The 22,210-nt window shown below is 40.4% G+C and overlaps 2 protein-coding genes across 7 annotated transcripts in view; one reads left to right on the top strand and one right to left on the bottom strand.

Moving 5' to 3' along the window:
- Window positions 1–16,563, bottom strand: part of pkp4 (plakophilin 4) — a 179,678-nt gene extending 163,115 nt beyond the window's left edge. For all 6 annotated transcript variants that reach the window (XM_063052287.1, XM_063052289.1, XM_063052288.1 and 3 more), the window contains exon 1: window positions 16,403–16,563. The gene's annotated coding sequence lies outside the window, so the exon portion shown is untranslated. The remainder of the gene's footprint in view (window positions 1–16,402) is intronic.
- Window positions 16,564–16,678: 115 nt separating this feature from the next.
- LOC134347733 (coiled-coil domain-containing protein 148-like) overlaps window positions 16,679–22,210 on the top strand; it is a 118,226-nt gene continuing 112,694 nt past the window's right edge. The window contains exons 1-3 of the mRNA XM_063050133.1: window positions 16,679–16,814; window positions 19,253–19,312; window positions 21,236–21,357. Coding sequence (XP_062906203.1) covers window positions 19,258–19,312; window positions 21,236–21,357 — 177 coding nt within the window. The 5' untranslated portion in view covers window positions 16,679–16,814; window positions 19,253–19,257. The remainder of the gene's footprint in view (window positions 16,815–19,252; window positions 19,313–21,235; window positions 21,358–22,210) is intronic.

Raw genomic sequence — 22,210 nt, 5'->3', positions numbered from 1 at the left:
TTTAGGTTTTATGTGTTATTTGGCATGATTTGGTAGGTTATTTTTCGGCTCTGCGAACGCTCATATATTTTTCCCATATAAATAAATGGTAATTGCTTCTTCGCTTTACGACATTTCGGCTTATGAACCGTTTCATAGGAACGCTCTACCTTTGGATGGCGGGGGAAACCTGTAGCTACTAATCAGACTTGCACAGTGGTGAGGAGGAATTTTAGACCATTCCTCTGCATGAAACTGTTTCAGCTTATCAATATTTCTGAGATACCTTGCATGACCAGACATCTTCAGCTCATGCCATAGCATCTCAACTGGGTTAAGGTCTGGACTCTTACTTGGCCATTCCAAAACATGAATTTTCTCCTTTTTAAACCAAGGAGATTTACTGCTGTCTTTTGCATCACTGTCTTATTGCATTATCCAATTTCTATTAAACTTCAAGTGATGGACCACTGTCCTGACATTCTCCTGTAAAATGTCTTGATATATTTTTGAATACATTGTTTCTTCAACAAGTGACAGCTGCCCTGAGGCAGCAAAGCAGCCCCAAACCATGATACTCCTTCCACCATGCTTCACAGTTGGGATGAGGTTTTGGTGTTTGTGTGCAGTGCTCTTTTTCCTCTAAACATAGCAGTGGGCATTTTTGTCAAAAAGTTCAACTTTTGTCTCATCTGTTCACAGAACATTGTCCCAAAGGTGTTGTGGAACATCTAGGTGGCCCATTGCAAACTTAAGACATGTAGCAATGCCTTCTTTGGAGAGTAGTGGTTTCCTCTATGGTGTCCTTCCATGAACACCATTCTTGTTCAGTGTTTTTCTTATAGTGGACACCCAGAGATTTTAGCAAGTTCACGGTATTTCTGCAGGTCTTTTGCTGTTACCCTTGGGTTCTTTTTTCACCTCCTTCAGCATTGCATGTTGTACTCTTAGTGTGATTTTTGCAGGATACTCACTCCTTGGGAGAGTAGCAACAATACTAAATTTCCTCCATTTGTAGATAACTTCTTACTGTGCATTGAAGACGACTCAGGTCTTTAGAGATGATTTTGTAGCCTTTTCCAGCTTCATGCATCTCTACAATTCTTTTAAGTTGTTTTGATCTAGCTATGGTACACATAAACAAATATTTCTTGAGAAGAGCAGGCTCTGTCAGTAACCTGATTTTAAAAAAATATATAATTAGGGCAGGGCACCTCTACAATGCAGACCTCGGATCTTATCTCACTGATTAGAACACCTGACTCTAAAAAGCTTTTTGTAGCAGGCATTACCCCAGAGGTTCACATACTTTTTTTGAACCTAGACTGATTGTTTAAATAGTGTACTCAGTATTGATGAGAAGTAATACAATTGTTTGTGTGTTATTAGTTTAGGCAGATTGTGTTTGTCTATTATTGTGTCTTACATGAAGATCAGACCACATTTTATGAGTAATTAATACAGAAAACCAGGTTTCACAAACTTTTTCTTGAAACTGTACATAAAAAAGGAAAAATAGTCAGATGATCAGCATTTATTATGAAGATTTGAATGCTGTGGTCAAGCAACCACTGAGTTAACATTTATAGCTGATGATAATACATCAAAATAGGTTGGACAAAAATTATTGACTTACAATGTTATTTCTGCTTCACAAGGAGGAGATGGAGTTGTTGGTAAGGATACAATTAAATGGCATGTTTGGGATAGTTCCAGTCTTTCCAATGACATGTATAATGTTGTATTTAAACCAAGACTGAATAGTGGCCAGTTTCAGAGTACAGCATTAACAATGTAGAGGAAGGCGACAATGAAAATGTATACTCAAAAGAAAATGCAGCTGTGTATGTGGAATCTAGTCACATTTCTAAGCACCTGCAATACTTGCTAAAAAAAAACTATCAAGTCATAGACTTCTACCTTTGCTAAAGATCTTGCAATGAGGATGTTATAAAAGTAGGGTAGAAAATCAGAGTCTTTACCCCCATGGTAGAAACGTCAAATATTAGGACAGCACAGTTTTAAAGTGAGAGTGGAAAAGTTACAGGAATCAGAATTAAGTTTATTATTATTAACACATCATGAAATGTGTTGCTTTATTGCAGCAGTACAGTGCAGGACAAAAAAAAAGTTACAATAAAAATGCAAAAGAGGAATAGCAGGTAGTGCTCATGGACCATTAAGAAATTTGATGGCAGAGGGGAAGAAGCTGCTGCTAAAGCATTAAGTATAGGTCTTCAGGCTCCTGTACCTTCTTCCTAATAGTAGTATTGGGAAGAGGGCACGTCCAGGATGGTGTGGATCCTTAGTGATGGATGCTGTCTCTTTGAGACACTGCCTTTTGAAGGTGTCCTTGATGCTGGGAAGGGTTTTGCCCATGATGGGGTTGTCTGTACCCAAAAACTTTCTGCAGAAAACTTCAATCCTGTGCACTGGGGCCTTCATACTTGGCTGTGATGCATCTAGTCAGAATACTCTTCACTGTACATTTGTAGAAATTTACTAGTTGTTGGTTACATACCAAATTTCCTCAAACTCCTGATGATATAGTTACTGGTGTGCCTTCTTTATGATTGCACCAATGTGTAGGGCCTAGAAAAGATCCTTTGAGATGTTGACACCCAGAAATTTAAGCTGCTCACCCTTTCTACTACTGAGCCCTCAATGAGAACTGGTGTGTTTTCTCCTGATTTTCCTTTCCTGAAGTCCACAATCAATTCCTTGATCTTGCTGATGTTGCATTCAAGGGCGATTGTGATTTCACTCAACCAGCTAATCTTGCTCTTGTATGCCTCCACATTACCATCTGAGATTTTGTCAACAGTGGTGTCATCAGTGAATTTATAAATGGTGCTTGAGCTGTGCTCAGCCACAGTCATGAGGGTAGAAAGAGTAGAACAATGTGCTAAGCATACATCCTTGGATATGCAGACGTGTTCATAGTCCACAAGGAGAAGATGTTACTGGTCTGCACTGTCTGTGGTCTCGCTGTAATGAAGTCAAGGATCGAATTGCAGAGGGAGACAGAGGCCCACGTTTTGAAATTTGTTGATTAGTACTGAGGGATGATGGAATTGAATGCCAAGCTGTAAACCATCAACATCAACCCAAACTAGGTGTTGCTGTTGTCCTGATAATCCAAGGCTGAGTGGAGAGCCTATGAGATAGTATCTGTTGTAAACTTCTTGTGGCGGTAGACAATCTGCAGCCAGTCCAGGTATTTGTCCAGGCACTTGCCCAAGCAGGAGCTAATTCTAGCCATGACCAACCAGCAAAGCACTTTACATAGTAGATTTAAGTGGGACTAAGTAATAGCTTTTGAGGCAGCTTATCACCTTAGGTACCAGTATGATCAACACCCTTTTGAAGCAGGTTAGAACCTCCAACTGCAACAAGGGCTGAAGACGTCTTTGAACACTCTAGTCAGTTGATCAGCACAAGTATTCAATACCTTACCAGGTACACTATTGGGCCAGACACCTTGCAGGGTTTACTCTTGAAGGATGTTTTGATTTTGGCCTCCGACGCAGATCAGGGCTTGCCAGATGCTCTTGGGATTCACACAATTGTAGATTAAATTCTCCCTTTCAAATTGTGAATAGAAGTCACTCAGTTCACCAGGGTGTGAATCATCACAGCCATTTATGCTGTTAGGTTTTTGCCTTACTGTAAGCGATAGCACACAAACACTGCCACAGCTATCGTGTGTCTCTAACTTCACACAAATTGCCTTCTTGCTCTCTATGGTTTTCTGTAGGTCATAGCTGTACTTCTTGTGGGACTCTGAATCATTGGTCTTGACCACCACAGATCTAGCTCTCAAAAGATTGCAAATCTCCTGGTTCATCAAGGGTTTCTGGTTTGAGAAAGTTCATATGCTCTTGAAGCCACACTCAGGTCTTGATGAGGCTAGTGGCAAAAATGGCATATTCATTCACAGACACAGAAGACAAGATTTTCTTGAAGAAAACAAGATTGGTAGATGCCTGGAATGCACTGCAGGGTAGGTGGTAGAAGATACAATAGCAAAAAAGGATCTAGTGCTTTCCCAGCATATATAACGAATAAACTCTTCAAGCTTCCAGCCAGGTACAGCTATTGATTTTAACTGACGTTTCAATGACAAACTTATCATTAGGGATGATGCCTGGGGATATCTACTCTGGTGGTATTTATACTCTCAACGCCAGTCCCTCCTGATTGGATGAGGCCCCAACCAATCAGGTTTCCACTGTCCCACTTTGCTTATAATCAAATTTGAGACCTTTGTTTGTGGAATAAAACTAGAGGAAAAGAATTTTAACAAAGATGAAGGTTTCACTCCAAGTAAGAACTGGAATTCAATTGTAAACAAGGTGTGACAGCAGAAACCTGACTGGATGAGGACTAACCAATCAAGAGAGATGGATGAAGGAGATACAAACACCACCAGACTAGACATTCCCAGGCATCATCCCTGATGAAGATGGCAGAGTTTGTCATTGAAATGTCGGTTAAAGTTAATACCTGTATCCAGCTGGAAGCCTGAAAAGAGTTTACTTGAGATACAACAACATTTAGATACATGTGAACTAAAAAGGAACTGAGGGTAACAGACCATATGTGGGCGCACTAGATCAGTTAGATGGGCACCAATGTTGGTGCAGACAGAGTGGACTGGGGAAGGGGTGGGTGGGGCTGCTCCTGTTTTAAAAGATAGAGAGGGAACAATTGTGGGTAGTGCAGTGAAGAAAAAACATGCAGCAAGCTGTTAGAACTTGAAAATTCAATTTTAAGGGCACTTAACTGACTATGCAATTTCACCTTCTTAGACTGTCATACCACTCCCAAAGACAGGAAATAGAAAATGGAATTGGAAAACACTTGGTTGTGAAGGATAAAAGATCAAATGGAAATAATTAGCAATTTACAAATAATATGTACTATACATGTTGCATAGAAATACATAGTGCAGATTTTTGCATTGCTATTCATCATAGGATTCAAAATAGTACCCTCAAAAGTCAGTAACTTGTCATGAACCCCGTGATGGGAATAAAGAACCAGCAGAAATAGAAAACACTTTGGAGTCCAGTATTGCTATAAACTAATAATATTTATTAGTAACTATGCAATACAGTAATATAAATGTAGATAAATCAAACAGGTTAGCAATGATTTTATATATATATGTAAGTATATCAGAAAGTGTGGAAATATATGTGTGAAAGACCAAGCTTCTTTAAGTCTAGGGGTAAAAAGATACAGTCTTACGATGATGAGCAAAGTTCAGTTCAGGGCATTGAGTTGAATAGTGATGGAGAGAGAGACAGAGAGACAGAGAGATTTGAGTCTTCAGGTGAGCTGACGTCGTTGATCTTCTCGTTGTCCTTCGAACTCCTTTAAAAGTCACCGACTGTGACTTTAACAAAGGGGACTGGTTTTCTGTGGTGGAGCTATCCCCCAGGCGAGGGTGGACACATGGACAACTCCCCACCAGTCAACCCTTTTCCTCCTTCCACTGAAAGAGCAATGGATCGATCCACCTGATTGATCCTCCAAAACCCACTTTTCCTGAGGGCACAACAATGTTCATTCAGTGTCCAAACATGTGTCTGAGGTCTGTATCATCTGACCTCCTATTTTATCTTCCCGTGCTGAGCACCAACTGTCATTCAAATAATCCCTCCTTCCTCGCTCTGTGAAGAAATGCAAGCAGGCAAAAAAATCCTTGAAGGAAGTGTCAACAACCTACCAAAAATCATAACATCGAGTTTCCATTAAATAACACCACCTTCAGTCACCATAGCAACTTACAAGCTGCTCGGTGCTGTCTCCAACTCCAGCAGAAATCATCCAACAGTTAACCAGTTCTTTCTCATTCCTTAAAGTGACAGTCCAACCATTAATCTTCGTCTCTCTCTCTTTTACAAACAAGCTATCGATGTTAAATAACTCTCTCTCTCTCTTTTCAAAAGCACAGTTAATAGGGGTACTTCAGGATCCCCTCACAAACTAAACTTATCTTATCCCAAAAACTAAGATTCTTGGCTGAGGTTAGTAGCTAATGCACAATTAGAAACACTTGCATGCACTGCTGGGTACTGCAACTTCAAGGACAGTCAGGATAAAGGTCAAAACTTAGCTTCACTTTACAAGCGACAGGACGTTAGATGAGAAAGAATGAAAGCTTTCCTCCTGCGCATAGAATAGAGACCAATCGTTTACAAGCTGTGAGGGATAGAGAAAATAAGTGAAAATTTGATTCTATAAAGACCATAAGTTATAGGAGCAGAATTAGGCCATTTGGCTCATCAAGTCTGCTCCACCATTCAATCCCCACGCAAACACGTTGTCTTGCTCTCACCCCATAATCTTTAACACCCTTACTAATTAAAAACTTATCAACCTCTTCTTTAAATATACCCAATGACTTGGCCTCCATAGCCTTCCATGGCAGTGAACAAAGTTTCACCATCCGCTGGCTAAAGAAATCCCTCCTGTTCCAAAGGGACATGCTGGCACCTCTAGTCCTAGACTTCCCTGCTGTAAGAAACATCCTCTTCATGTCCACTCTACCTCGGTCTTTCAACATTTGATAGGTTTCAATGAGATTCCTCCCCCTCCCATTCTTTTGAACTCCAGCAAGTACAGGCCCAGTGCCTTCAAACACTACTCACACGTTAACTATTTCATTTCCAGTATCATTCTAGTAAACCTCCTCTGGACCTTCTTCAATGCCAGCGCATCTATTTTTAAATAAAAGGCTCAAATCTGCTTATAGTACTCCAAATGTGGTCTGGCCAATGCCTTATAAAACCTCAGCATTACACACTCGCTTGTGTATTCTAGTCCTCCTAAAATGAACATCGCATCTGCCTTCCTTACCACCGATTCAACCTGAAAGTTGATCTTCAGGGAATCCTGTACTGGGACTCCCAAGTCCCTTTGTAGCTCCACTTTCTCAATTAACTTCCCATTTAGAAAATAATTGACACTTTTATTCCTTCTACCAAAGTGTATGATCAAATACTTTCCTACACCTTATACTATAGGCCATTTGTTTGCCGATTCTCTTAATCTGTTTAAGTCTTTCTGCAGACTCACTGCTTCCTCAACATGACCTGCCCTTCCACCTATCATTGCACCATCCACAAACTTGACAACACATAAGTTAACAAATTATTATCAAGAGACCATTCAAAATTAATCAAGTGAAATATTTTGAAAAGCACAAAGAACCACATTAATATTGTTCTACCACATAATCTATGCAAAAACTAAGTGATTAAGAAGTTATATATAGTATCAAGGAAGAGGCAGGAAAAAGGAAGAATATGACATGATGTACTTTGGGCTATAATTCTAATCAACATGAATGCAGTACTTTAGATCATTGAATTTCTGCTCGTGTATCTTATCTATGCTGGAAGATAACATACTAAAACATATATAATTAGAGAGACAAGTAACTTAAGATGTGCAATTGTGATAAATGCAATCTATTCTTGCTCAGACATCACCCTTCAGCACTGCTGACCACAGCAAAGAGCTCCAAAGCTTGATGATAAAAGTATTTCCCATACTTAGCTACATTTTTATCCATGGCTATAGGAAACTCAGCATTAACTTCTCCTCCCAATTCCAAACTTGTGCCTCGACCATCTTCTTCCCCAATGCATGAACTACATGCTGGTGGTTGGTAACATCACTGAGGAAAAGGGAGATTTTATTTGCACGCAGTTTGCTCTATCACATCTCCATTTCCTTTGACGTTTCCTACACGTCAACTGTCAGAATGCTTGCTCATTATTAGATGTTGAATATACAGAAATTTGAAGCTGAACACTGAAGAAAGCAAAACATCTACTGATCACCATCACAAATTCCCTGCCTCTCTCAGCACCTAGCAATCGCTGGGTGTCATATTTAACTTAGTTTTTCTAATTTTGTATGCATACCATCAGCAAAACTTCTCACTTCAGCCCTGTCCCAAGTCTCAGCTTATTTGTGACCGAGGCGTTATCCACAACAGGCGGGTAGGCAAAGGGGGCAGGATGTCTCCATTGGTATAAAATGAAATCAAAACCTTAAAGAGATGACATAGAATCAGAAGATGTAGAATCCTTGTGGGTAAAGAAACTACAAGGGTAAAAAGACCCTGATGGGTGTTATGTATTAGACTCCAAACAGTGGCCACAATGTGGGATTCAAATTACGCAGGGAAATAACAAAATCACGCAAAAAGGGCAGTATTACGATCGTCATGGGCTATTTCAATATGCAAATAGAATAGGCAAATCAGGTTGGTGCTGCATCCCAAGAGAGAATATTTATAGAATGCCTACAAGATGGCTTTCTAGAGCAACCTGTGGTTGAGCCCACTAAGTGAAAGGAAATTCTGGATTGCGTGTTGAGTAAAGAATCAGATTTCATCAGGGCGCTTAAGGTAAAGGAGCCTATAGGAGTCAGTGATCATAATATGACAGAACTCAACAAGTACAGTAGTTTGAGAGGGAGAAGCTAAAGTTAGATAATATCAGTATTACAGTGGAATAAAGGGAATTACAGAGGTATGAAAGAGTACCTGGTCAAAGTTCATTGTAAGGGGACACTAGATGGGATGCAGTTGGTGATTGATGTAATGGTATTTGCACTGGAATTCGAGGCAAATGGTCGAGTGTTCAAATCCGGTCAGCTCCATGCACACTTTCCATCTGTGCAGGGTTGAGAATCGAGCTAGCAATTCTACTTCACAAAAAAAAATGCTAAAGAAATGCAGCAACAACAACTAGAAGGGATAACAGCAGAACAGCAATGGCTGGAGTTTCTGCGAGCAATTTGGAAGGCACAGGATAGATCCCAAAGATGAATAAGTATTCTAAAGGGCGGGGGGGGGGGGAGAAAAATGACACAACCAGGTTGACGAGGGAAGTGAAAGATAAAAATTAAAGATTTTGGCATATAATATCAAAAATTAGTGGAATGTTGGAGATTTCAGACTGCTGGACAGTGATGCTGAAGGGGTAGTAGTAAGAGACAAAGAAGTGGCAGACAAACTTGAGTATTTTTTACCAGCCATGTAAGGTACCACACAAGGCTGCTTAACACGAGCCCATGATATTACAGGAAATGCACTAGCATGGATAGAAGATTGGCTGACTGCCAGGAGTGTAGGAATAAAGGAGGTCTTTTCTAGTTGGCTGCCGGTTACTAGTGGTGCTTCACAGGGGTCAGTGTTGGGACCATTTCATTTCACATTATGTCAATTATTTGGATGATGGAATTGATGGCTTTGTGGCCATGTTTGTGGATGATACAAAGATTGGCAGAGGAGCAGGTAGTTTTGAAAAGGCCGGAGTCAGCAGGAGGGCTTGGAAAGATTGGGAGAATGGGCAAAGAGGCAGATGGAATACAGTATAAGTATATGGTCATGCATTTCGGTAGAAGGAAGTAAGGAATGGATTATTTTCCCCAAAGAGGAGAAAATTTAAAAATCAGAGGTCCAAGGAAATTGGAAATCCTTGTGCACGATTCCCTAAAGATTAACTTGTGGGTTGAATCAGTGATAAGGGAGGCAAATGCAACGTTAGCATTCATTTCGCGAGGGCTAGAATATAAAAGCAATGATACAATGTTGAGGCTTTATAAGGCATTGATCAGACCGCACATGGAGTACTATATAAAAAGGTTAAAGATCATATGGCACAAACCCAGGCAACAGGTTCAAACATACAGGCACAGCACACCCAACATCAAAGTCTACTTTTTGTGTATCAATATATGTCTAAATTGGAAAGCTGTCTCAGAGACGTAATCAAGTAAACTGCTGAATAAAGTCACATTGAAGACAGAAACAGTACTCATGGAGATAAGCTCTATTGTTATACTGACGAGGAATTCCATTGTGTTACATGGCATTTCAAAATTCAGGACTGTTAAATGTCATTTCCTGCACACAAGTGTAAGAACAAAATAATTGTTACACAGAAACAATTATTGATTTACAGTACAAAACACAAAAGACAAAGAACACAATAATTAAAAATATAAACACACAAGATAGCTTTTATACATAGATTGACTGTATGTTCATGAAGTGATTGTAGGCTGTACATAAGGTGACTGAGGGGAAAACAATTAAGCAGTGCTGGAGTTAGTGGAGTTGCTGTGCTATTTACTATTATTTATAATGAATAACACGTTACATACTATTTACCATGTGACTTTCTGCTGAGCTTGAGATCATGGTTAGTGTCAGATTTACGAAGCAAGTTGGAACTTTCAAGATTTTCTGCTGAGCTCAGGATTGTTTGGGTTATTAGACAATTGGCAAGGGGCAGTAAAAAGTTTAAGTCATTGTGTGAGCGGCATAGTTCAAGTGGGGGCCTGAGGCTTTGGCAAGAGATGGAGACTTGGTTGACATTTCTGTTTTTCTTCTTTATTAGTTCCATCTAAAGCAGCAAGAATGGCAGTGATGTGCTCCTCTTGCAAGATGCGAGAGATTTGAAAGACTTCCGATGTCTTTAACTGCTACCTAAAGCTAATAGGTAGGAGCTACAGGGAAGCAGTTGCAGGAGGCAGGTAGCTGGATGATTGTCAGGTGAGTAGGGAATGGACATGTGGAGTACTCCATGCCCACTACCTTCAATAACAAGTATAACACTTTGTATGCTGGTGGATGGGAGGAAAGACAACCCACCAGGGTAAGCCACAATGGCCAGTTCTCTGGCAATGAGTCTGGCTCTATGGTTCAGAAGGGAAAGGGGAAAAATAGCAGATTCAATAGTTGGGGAACAGACAGAAGATTCCTGATGAAGTTCTGATAAAGGGTCTTAGCTCAAAACATCAACTAGTTACTCTTTTCCATAGATGCTGTCTGGCCTGCTCAGTTCCTCCAGCATTTTGTGCGTGCTGCTTTGGATTTCCAGCATCTGCAGATTTTCTCATGTTTGAGACAGGAGATTTTGTGGACACAAATGAGACTCCTGGATGGTGTCTCCCAGGTGCAAGCTGAGGGGCATCTCAGATCAGGTCAACAGCATCCTTAAGGGGGAGGGTGTGCAGAGAGAAGTTGTGGTACACGTTAGTACTAATGTGCACAATTTTCTCTGAACATTGTGTGTCTGACTTTTTTAAAAAAAGTTCTGGTTTTTTTTGTTTTGTGGCTGCCTCCAAGGAGAGAAAACTTGAAGTTGTATCTGGTATACACACTTTGATAATAAATGTACTTTGAACACCCCAGTGAAAGTAAGAATAGGATGATATGACAGATGAATGTGTGGGTGAAGAATTGAAGCAGGGAGCAGGGTTTCCACTTGTGGATCTCTTCTGGGGTAGGCATGACCTGTACAAAAGGGATGGGCCTGTATGTACTGTAACGTTCTATGCTCATTCTAAAAGAAAAATCAAAATGGTGTTTAGAAGCCCAAAACTGAGAACTGAAGCTAATGTTGTAACCTGAGACCAATTTCAGTGAGAAATGATTTCCAGTAAACCCGTGACTTATTACTTGTTTATTAAGCTTTGGGACCAACTGCAGGAGCAGTGAGTGAGTCCACCTATCTTGACCGTCAAGTACGTCAGCCAGAGTTCAGTCCCCCACCGAAAGCACAGCGATTACTGTTGTCAGAAAATTAAATTGGTTTGCTGCAAAAAAATACTACACTGCAGAAGCAGACTAGAGACTTACCTTCCTATTTCCTACTATATGCTATCTACAATTCAGTTGTGTGACATAATACTTTCAGTAATGTGGATAACTAGAAAAACTCATACTCTCTGGAAAGATTGAGGGAAGTACACCTAGAGTAAGACCTTGGCTTATGTATATCAAAAGCATAGCCAGGTGGCTACACATCGAGGAAATGGAAGTCATCCAAAAAACAAAGGATAGGTCTATATGCAAAACCATGGTCACCAAAGTCCGCATCGGATATGGTACCTAGACAGACAATGTGGACAAATACAAGTTCAACAAGAAAGACAAAGCAGCCCATCAGACTACAACAACATCCAGTACCTTAAATTTTTACTATTTCCATAATAATACAATCATTCTGTAATACATCTACAACGATAGTGCAGCAATTCAGCATGGCATCTTCAGCAGGAACTCATACATTTTCACCCTTGAAATTTAAGCAGCTAGGATTAGCAGACACTAGAATATAACACACCATCACCAAATATTTCTGCAAAAAAAGTTAGTAATATGAACAACAGGAATTCTGCAGATGCTGGAAATTCAAGCAACACACATCAAAGTTGCTGGTGAACGCAGCAGGCCAGGCAGCATCTATAGGACGAGGCGCAGTCGACGTTTCAGGCCGAGACCCTTCGTCAGGACTAACTGAAGGAAGAGTGAGTAAGGGATTTGAAAGCTGGAGGGGGAGGGGGAGATGCAAAATGATAGAAGACGACAGGAGGGGGAGGGATAGAGCCGAGAGCTGGACAGGTGATAGGCAAAAGGGGATACGAGAGGATCATGGGACAGGAGGTCCGGGAAGAAAGACAAGGGTGGGGGGGGGTGACCCAGAGGATGGGCAAGAGGTATATTCAGAGGGACAGAGGGAGAAAAAGGAGAGTGAGAGAAAGAATGTGTGCATAAAAATGAGTAACAGCTGGGGTACGAGGGGGAGGTGGGGCCTAGCGGAAGTTAGAGAAGTCAATGTTCATGCCATCAGGTTGGAGGCTACCCAGACGGAATATAAGGTGTTGTTCCTCCAACCTGAGTGTGGCTTCATCTTTACAGTAGAGGAGGCCGTGGATAGACATGTCAGAATGGGAATGGGATGTGGAATTAAAATGTGTGGCCACTGGGAGATCCTGCTTTCTCTGGCGGACAGAGCGTAGATGTTCAGCAAAGCGGTCTCCCAGTCTGCGTTGGGTCTCACCAATCTGGGGTGATATACTGCGTCCTGTGCTCCCGATGTGGCCTTTTATATATTGGTGAGACCCGACGCAGACTGGGAGACCGCTTTGCTGAACATCTACGCTCTGTCCGCCACAGAAAGCAGGATCTCCCAGTGGCCACACATTTTAATTCCACATCCCATTCCCATTCTGACATGTCTATCCACGGCCTCCTCTACTGTAAAGATGAAGCCACACTCAGGTTGGAGGAACAACACCTTATATTCCGTCTGGGTAGCCTCCAACCTGATGGCATGAACATTGACTTCTCTAACTTCCGCTAGGCCCCACCTCCCCCTCGTACCCCAGCTGTTACTCATTTTTATGCACACATTCTTTCTCTCACTCTCCTTTTTCTCCCTCTGTCCCTCTGAATATACCTCTTGCCCATCCTCTGGGTCACCCCCCCCCTGTCTTTCTTCCCGGACCTCCTGTCCCATGATCCTCTCGTATCCCCTTTTGCCTATCACCTGTCCAGCTCTCGGCTCTATCCCTCCCCCTCCTGTCTTCTCCTATCATTTTGCATCTCCCCCTCCCCCTCCAGCTTTCAAATCCCTTACTCACTCTTCTTTCAGTTAGTCCTGACGAAGGGTCTCGGCCTGAAACGTCGACTGCGCCTCTTCCTATAGATGCTGCCTGGCCTGCTGCGTTCACCAGCAACTTTGATGTAAGTTAGTAATATGAGCTCTTTGTAAGCACTATCCATTGATCTGTAAATTCACTGACAGGGTCCTTGTTGCACTGAGTCCACATTGACCATCAGCCACCCATTCCTTTTTATAAAGCAAATTTCCTCATTTTCATAAACTCCCCCCATATTCACCACACCTACATAATTATCATGGTCAATTAACCCACCAATCTGCATGTCTTAGGGATGTGAAAGGAAATCAAAACATCCAAAGGAAACGTACATGGTCACAGGGAGAAGGTGCAAACTTGACACAGAAGGATCCATAGTCACAACTGAACCCAGGTCTCTGGTGCTGGAAGGCAGAGACTGCACTAGGTGCTCCACTTCTTGCCTTTCAGATACATACCCAATTTCATTTGGATACTACAATTGAATGATCCAGCTGATGGCGTAGTGGCATCAGTGCTGGACTGCGAGACAAAAGGTCCTGAGTTTGAATTCAGCTGACTCCCCTGCACGCTTTCCATCTGTGCTGGGTTACGAACTGGTGATCTCTATGGAAACTCATCCGGCAGAAGGCAATAGCAAACCACTGCTGTAACTTGCCTCGTACGCAGTTCCCCACTATGTCAGAGAGGCGTGGAGGGAAATTGTCCGCTAACCAGAGAAACTCTGGTTGCGACGTACCTTTCCTTTCTACAATTGAACATGCCTCCCATTACCACCCTTCACACTGCATTTCGGAACCTAAGCAATCACACTTTTTTTTATTATTTGCAAATCACCTTCATTTTATATTCCCTAATTCTTGATCCTACAGTGTAAACAGGATCTCTACATCACTCTTTGACATATCTATAACATAAGGTCCCTATGCCCGGAATCCTTTGGAAACTGTCTTCTACACTGTCTCTAAAACTTTTGCATCTTTCCCAAAAAGTGTGGTTCATTTAAAGCAGGGGTCCACAGAACTCCTGGTTAATTGTCGGGGTCCACAGCATTAAAAAATATCGGGAACCCCTGATCTAATTCGATACGACAGCTGCAGACAAATGTGTTTTCTAAAAGCTCATTGTCACATTCTTGCTCATATACTTTATGCCGTTTAGTGGATTAGAGATTCCATGTGCATTTAAACCACATTTCCAACCTACACTCTCAAGTTCAACAGGTTCTTGAAGGCACAATTCTGAAAGTCACTTTTGGTTCTTTTCATTCTTCCTACCAAATTCCACTCTTCCCAGCATTAAATTTTATCGTACATCTGCCTATTTTGTCCACATTTCCTTTAAGTCTATCACATATCTTCGAATTTTGTTTTGAAATACTTAAAAAGATATTGATGTACCTGAGGATTGTGGCACACAATGAGATACAGTACAGGAAGGCTTGTGTGCAATACAGAAATGCATTTTAATATTGTGTTGCAGTCTGTTGATCATTGCACCCTTTTGTACACAAAACAGTTGCATCTACAGTATTTATTTGAACCTCAAAGCAATTCATGTTCAGTATATATGAGCCAAATGATGCTGTAAATATTGCAGTCTTTACTCTCAATGACATTCTTAACATTTACCTAATCTGACAAAGCTAAATTCTCTGGAAGCTAAATTTAGTACAAGATTTTAATTTCTATGGGTCTCTCTCCCTCTCTATTGCATGATCTACAAGCCTCCTAACAATTTATTTTATGAGTTTTCGGTTCCTATGCTGTTTTCATCTTTGAAATAAAATGGAGAATACACGATCAAGCTCTTTTTCAAGATGGTATAGATTTGATTATGCACATTTCTATTTAAAAACAAAGATAATAAGTTCATGGTCAAAACAAAAGCATTATTAAGAATACTACATCTAAGAACAAGATGTTGAATGAAGGAGTATTGATAACATAAGGGAATTGACAGACCAATAAATTACACGAACGTGGTCTCAAGTCACTCACAGGTTTGTATATGTTTCCGTAAAAAACCCTGCTCCACATACAGCATTTGTTTTTTTAAAAGAAATTTAAGTACCGAATTGTCAATTGATGATTTCATTTAAATTGGCCGAGTTGAAGTAAGCTTATAAAATAAGACAGTTATCGATCTGAAATACACTGAAAGCTGCATTTTTCAAATTTTGTTCCGCAATAATTCATAATCAATGAGATTAAAATTCTTAAATATGCAACTGTGAAAGTACCTTATTAAAAATATTTGCTTTCCAGTTAAAAGTTAACAAAAACCAGTCACACCCGCTGAGATTTAGTAACGCCCAATTACTGCACAAGGGCTGTTTTATCACCAGTCACAATCAGTGATCATATTCTCGACAGACTAGTACAGCCAATGCAGCATAACTGGCGCAAAGGCGTACTACGTTCCAGTAAATGATACAAACAAACGATAGATCCCTCCAGTTGCAATGCAAGTTTTTTTTAATATATTTCACGATCACTACACTGGAAAACACATTAACAGGAGAAAACGGTCTATCGGTGCTCGAATTCCAAACACAGCTCAAATAGAAAGCTTTATCGCCACACCTTCACCGTATTCGGCACTCATCGAAGTATGCAGGGACAGCGAAACCCCATTTCAATGAACAGAAAACATTTTAGAGAGTGTTGCTTTGGGATTCACCCCGAGAACAATGGGAAAAAAATCAAAGATTGTGTAGAAGTGGAACAAATTCCCTTAAAAGTAGTCACTAATGACATGGGGGGGGGGGAAGGAAGAGAAGAAGAGATGGGGAATAAGGCAAATAGCCCGCACCCTGCTCCCTACCCTTTCCAGCTTCCAACACATTACTTCGCCTACGTTCTGCCGGCCCGGGGCCATGAACACCTGTCTGTACCCCGAGATCCAACCTCCGCCCGCGGTCCCGCACACACAACGAAACACTTACCGCTCGGGCTAACGATACACAACCAGGTGTGGCTTCGGAAAAGGACGCCACAAAAGGTCAGCGATGAGCAAAAACGCCATCCAAAGCCCGACCTCCCGTGCTTACATCTCCCAGCGCCGAGCAAAATTCGAGCCGACTGCCGATGCGTCACCGCCCTGGAGTTCGGCACGGCCAGTCCGCATTGGTCAGCTCATCAGCTATCCTCCTTTCCATTGGCCCACTCCGGTGCAAAAATAAGCCAACTGGGAAGCATGTACTTGGTTACCATCGTGGTGTCGACTGTCAACAATCCGCGGCGCTGTGATTCAGGGCTCTGGAAGTCGGAGAGGTGCTTTGGGCCATCGTCCCCCTTTCTCCTCAGTGACCCCACGTGAAATTGACCTGTGATTGTCACTACCGGGACATCTCAGACGTGAGTTATAGCTTGATCAGTTCAAACATTAAGAGAGGAGATCTTGCCGATTAATCCTTTCTCTGAAATACAATAAATTGACTAACTTATTAAAATGTTATTACTTATTAAGATGACACTGTGTTAATTGCAAGTACGGAGGAAGACCTACAAAACTTAATTGATATAGTTGTTGAAGAAAGTGCAAAAATGGGTCTATCTATCAATTGCAAAAAGACAATGTATGGTGATATCCAAAAAGAAAGAGAATCCTATCTGCAGGCTGAGAATAAACGGGGAAGACAAAACAAGTACAGAACTTTTGCTACTTAGGAAGCTGGGTGACATCAGACGGCGGGTGCGACATGGACATCAAAAGAAGAATAGGGATGGCAAAAGACACTTTTACGAGAATGAAGAGTATACTGACCAATACTAAAGTAGGCATGACAACCCGCTTCGGAGTACTGAAATCTTATGTTTATCCGGTTATGTTATATGGCTCAGAATGTTGGACAATATCTAGTAACAGGAGGAAATCAACTGAAGCAGCAGAGATGTGGTTTTTGAGGAGGATGCAAAGAATATCATGGATGAAATGAATATCTAACGAGGATGTCATGAACAGAGCAAACACAGAAAGAGAAATAATGTATGAGATCATGAAAAGGCAACATAACTTCATTGGACATGTGATTAGGAAAGAGGAGTTACAATGCATGATAATTATGGGAAAGATTGAAGAGAAGAAAGCAAGAGGAAGACAAAGACAAATGATGATGGAGACAGCAGCCGGAGAACTGGAAATGAATACCAATGAATTGATCCACTTGACCCGAAACAGGAGTGTGTGGGTCATGGCAGTCAAAGCTCAAACTGGGCACGGCACCTGATGATGATGATGAACTCTCTTAATATCATAGTTTAATAAAATGGACTAAGCTGAGGAAACAGTTGTCAAGAGGTTTTTCTTTTGGAGATCTAGGCTCCGTAACTTGAGGCCCCAGCTGTCAAGCTGTTCCAGATAGTTACAACACAGGCATCTGCTCAAAGAAGTGGGAAATTGCTCATGTATGACTCTAGTAAAAAGCAGGGCAATTGAAATTCATAAAATTACCATTCAGTCTTCTCTATCATCAGCATTGTGATGGAAGTTACCTTCAAGCAACACTCGCTCCCACTTATCTGCTCATCAATGCACAGTTTCACCTGGAACATTGAACATTTAATGCAAACATAGCTGAATTTCATAGGACAGGTATCTGGCATCTAGATTGCACTTGACCAAGTGTTGCAAAAAGGTTTAGTGTAAATGGGTATCAAGTGGTCAATGGTCATAACCTGCAGAAGGCGAAACAATGTGGTTACTGGAGGCAATTGTCCCAGCCCAAGGGCAGTGTCCTAGGCCTAATCCTTTGTGGTTACTTCATCAAGGTCAGAATTGAGGAATTTTGCTGATGCAGTGTTCAATTCTATTTGAAGCGAGGAAGAAGAAAACACTTCTCCCTCCACTACCTGTAGCAAGACCTGGATCTAGGTCAGTAAGTAACAAGTAACATTTTGTACCATAGAAATGCCAGGAAATGCCAGGCAATAGCCATGCCCAGCACAAGAGAATTGAATCAAATATCCTTGACAATCAGTGGCACCATTCTGAAGGTCACTAATGACTAGAAACTCAACTGCTTAAGCATTCGGATGCTGTGTCTACATTTACGAGCTCCACATCTAAATTATTCCACAGTCCTTTACTGCTGATTCAGAATGACATTCATGTTGATGACCCTCTTAATCATCCTCTGAAATAAATGATTTACAGTAGAAAACTACTACAACTAAACGTAATAAGAATAATATCAGATCTGGTGTTGGCCTAGACACCATAATTAGAAACAACACCCAACTGACCATGTAAAATCACAGAGTCGTGTTTTCTTTTACATCCTCTTGAGAAAGCAGATGGAGTCTTTGTTTGCGCAAACACGAGGAATTTTGCAGATGCTGGAAATTCAAGCAACACACATCAAAGTTGCTGGTGAACGCTGCAGGCCAGGCAGTATCTCTAGGAAGATGTTTCGGGCCGAGACCCTTCGTCGACTGTATCTCTTCCTAGAGATGCTGCCTGGCCTGCTGCGTTCACCAGCAACTTTGAGGAGTCTTTGTTTGATTTGGTATCAGAAGGATGGCATCGGTGCAAGATTACCATGGTGTTGCACTTCGAGATTAGCCTGGACCTTTCTGCTCTGTAGTGGGTCTTGAGCCTTAAATTAATGCTTCAGATGTGTTAGGGCTACTGATCAAATCTATTCACTTGATGTAGACATAGTTGTTAACAAGTTCATAATTTGAATATACAAAAGTTTGTAGTTCATTGATATTTTACATTCCAGTTTTCTTCTAAGAAAATAGTCTAGTTCACAATTAGAGTTTTAATAATTTGTGCAATTCACTTTTCATAGGAATAATGAGTGGAAGAGACCTTAGAATGTTCATCACAAATCACAGAGCAGAAGATGCAGGTAGTGTATAATAAATCTTCCTCTCCTCAGCTGGGTTATGCAATTGTCTATTCAATTTAGGCTGGGCATCCTCAGCCTGAGCTCCGTGGTTGTTTTAGCATTTCTATTAGTTAAAGAAATACTATATTAAAAAAGACTCATGCCTCCCACTTTATCATTTCCGTTTGCTATCTGATGTCTTTGTTGTGAACTGCAAGTATATAGATTTGAATCGATACAAAAAACACGAAAATTAATTTTCAAATGCTAGTTGTACAGTTTAACAAATGGACCTGAGCAATAAAAATTGTAATGGGAAAATGCTTTCGGAGGGAGTGATGTAGCAAAAGGCCTTGCGAGAACAGGAAAATGTGTGAACAGGCTTTTGCAAAGCAGAAGATTTAATTTCCTGTTTTAGTATATTTATGTGAACGTGGTTTAACTTGAGTATGGAGCAAGCTGGAGGAACCCAGTGAGCTGAGCAGTTTCTGTGGGAGGAAAGGAACAGTTAGCTTTGGGGTCAAAACCCAACATCAGAACTGAGAGTGGAGAGGCGAGATGGGCAGCATGAAGAGGAGAAGGAAAGTGGTGATAAAGGAGTGTGAGGTGATTGGTGGACTGAGAAGGGGTGTAAGGTGACGGGCAGGTTCTACCAGGTAGGGGAGGAGAGCAGGGGTGGAGTTTAGAAAGGGCAGGTGAATGAACCAGCCTGTGGACTGTTTGTTGATAGTACAGGTAGAATGTTGCTGAGCTCCACAGATTGAAAACCTCAGGTTTGAATTTCAACTTGTATGGAGTTAGATGATCTTGGAAAGACGGATTGAAGGCTTGTTGCCTTTAAGCAAGACAAAAATCACTTTTAGTCTTTTCTAATAACTACTCAGTATCTCAGTTGGAAAGTTCTGAGATTTCTAAAGCTAAATGAATATTCTGTGTTTTTCTCATGAACTACCTACATTTTATTTCGAGGCAGTTTATTTTTCATGTGCAGTAAAATTTGATGAGATAAAAAAGTTAATAAAAATCAAGTGAATAAAAATGCAAACAAAACTCATGGACACACATATTCTGAAGTGATCACTTGTTTAAAATGTCACTATTTCATACTATTCTTTTTTTAAATCTAAGGTAAGCCACAATAAAATTGAAATTGTAATTGGTTAGTATCAATAATATATGCTTCAATTTCTCTTAAATCAATAACTTTTTCATTCCCCAAGACAAACTACTTACAGCTTCATCTTGAATAATTTCACTTCTCATTGACAGTGTGCACAGGAGCTTTCCATAATCCAAACATAAACATTATTTAACAAAGATAAACACTGAATTCATCTGAACATCTTGCAGAAAGTGGACCAACAATCAGTTCAATTAGCCATGAATGTTTTTAATGTATCAACTGTATATTTGAGGTTCCCTTAAGTATTTTTAACAATAATCATTGTTTTGTATCCTACAGTGTCATGTTCTCTTATCCTATCATTTGTTTCTGGTACAGTACTTGTATATTTTACTTTCATTCACTATAGATTACTGAATTACTGAACAAAACTAATGATTTCCCCTGTCAAGGACACCTGTTTTAGTCTGAATACAAAATGTGGATTGAACATTGTATTAATGTTTTTCTCTAAAAATTACATGACGTTCGATTGAAATTTATAAATTTCAATTGTACCAAATAAAATATCAATGGATTCAGAATTTATCCTGTAACTTAAACAGCAGGAATAGGGGGAACTCGGTATTTTGTTAATAGTAAAATAACACATAAACCATATAAGTTGTATTAGTCAATACAAGGTTAAATATTATTGGATGATTTAAGATCTCACACTAACTGGTGACTTAATTATTTTTAGTTTTCTTATACACAGGTTTCCCTTGCACGTGTGGGACTGTATCTTGAAACTTTCTTTTGTTTCCATAATTTTCCATTAGAGAAGTTGGTTATAAGAATAAAAAATGGTCTTGGATGTCAGAAATACAAACCAATTGATTATGAACAACTTCAAGCCTTCGTTGAAGCTAAAAGAATGGCATGCCTTGATACTGATCGTAAGGTAAATCAATTTCAAAGCCAAATGTCCATATCAGACTTAGTTATAATCAAAGATATATTTGCATATATTTTCAAAGGTTTTTTAAAATTTATTTCCTTCTGTGGTAGATTCACGTTTTTGTTCATTAAGTAATCATGTTATAAGTATCTAACTGTAATGAAAACTATCTCAAGTCATTGTTGTATGTCTTTGCAGATTTGGGCGGTACGGTAGTGTAGTGGTTAGCAAAACACTTTGCAGAACAGGTGACCCAGGTTCAATTCCTGCCACTGCCTGTAAGGAGTTTGTACATTCTCCCCGTGACTGTGTGAGTTTCCTGCGGGTGCTCCGGTTTCCTCCTATAGTCGAAAGTCGTACTGTTTGGTAGGTTAGGTGATCATTATAAATTGTTACATGATTAGGCTAGGATTAAATTAAACTGGGCCAGCATGGCTTGAAGGGCCAGAAGGGCTTATTCTGTGCTGTATCTCAATAATAAAGAAATAAATTTACCTTTAGGAAGTAGGTTGCCAACTTGTCTTCACAACTGAGGACTTGCGCATAGTAATGAAGCAAGAAATAGGGACAGAAGCAGGAGAAAAATAAAGTGCACACTAGTTACAAAAATCTTAATTTCAAGCAGACTTGTTAGCGTTTTGTAGTATATTAAAGGCTGATTTCATTTCACATATTAGGACTATTCAAAGAACTGCAATATTATTTGAAGACTGGAAACATTAACCCTGTGTAATTACCAAATTATAAAAGGCAATTTTATTTGAGGTGTTACTCTTTACTCAGAATGGTAGCTGTGTGGAATGAGCTTCCAGCAGAAGTGGTTGAGGCAGGTTCAATGTTGTCGTTTAAAGTTAAA

This window comes from Mobula hypostoma, chromosome 6, assembly GCF_963921235.1.
Source record: "Mobula hypostoma chromosome 6, sMobHyp1.1, whole genome shotgun sequence".
Classification (NCBI taxonomy): domain Eukaryota; kingdom Metazoa; phylum Chordata; class Chondrichthyes; order Myliobatiformes; family Myliobatidae; genus Mobula; species Mobula hypostoma.
Note: the sequence above shows the minus strand (reverse complement) of the source record. Positions and strands in the feature narration are given on the sequence as shown.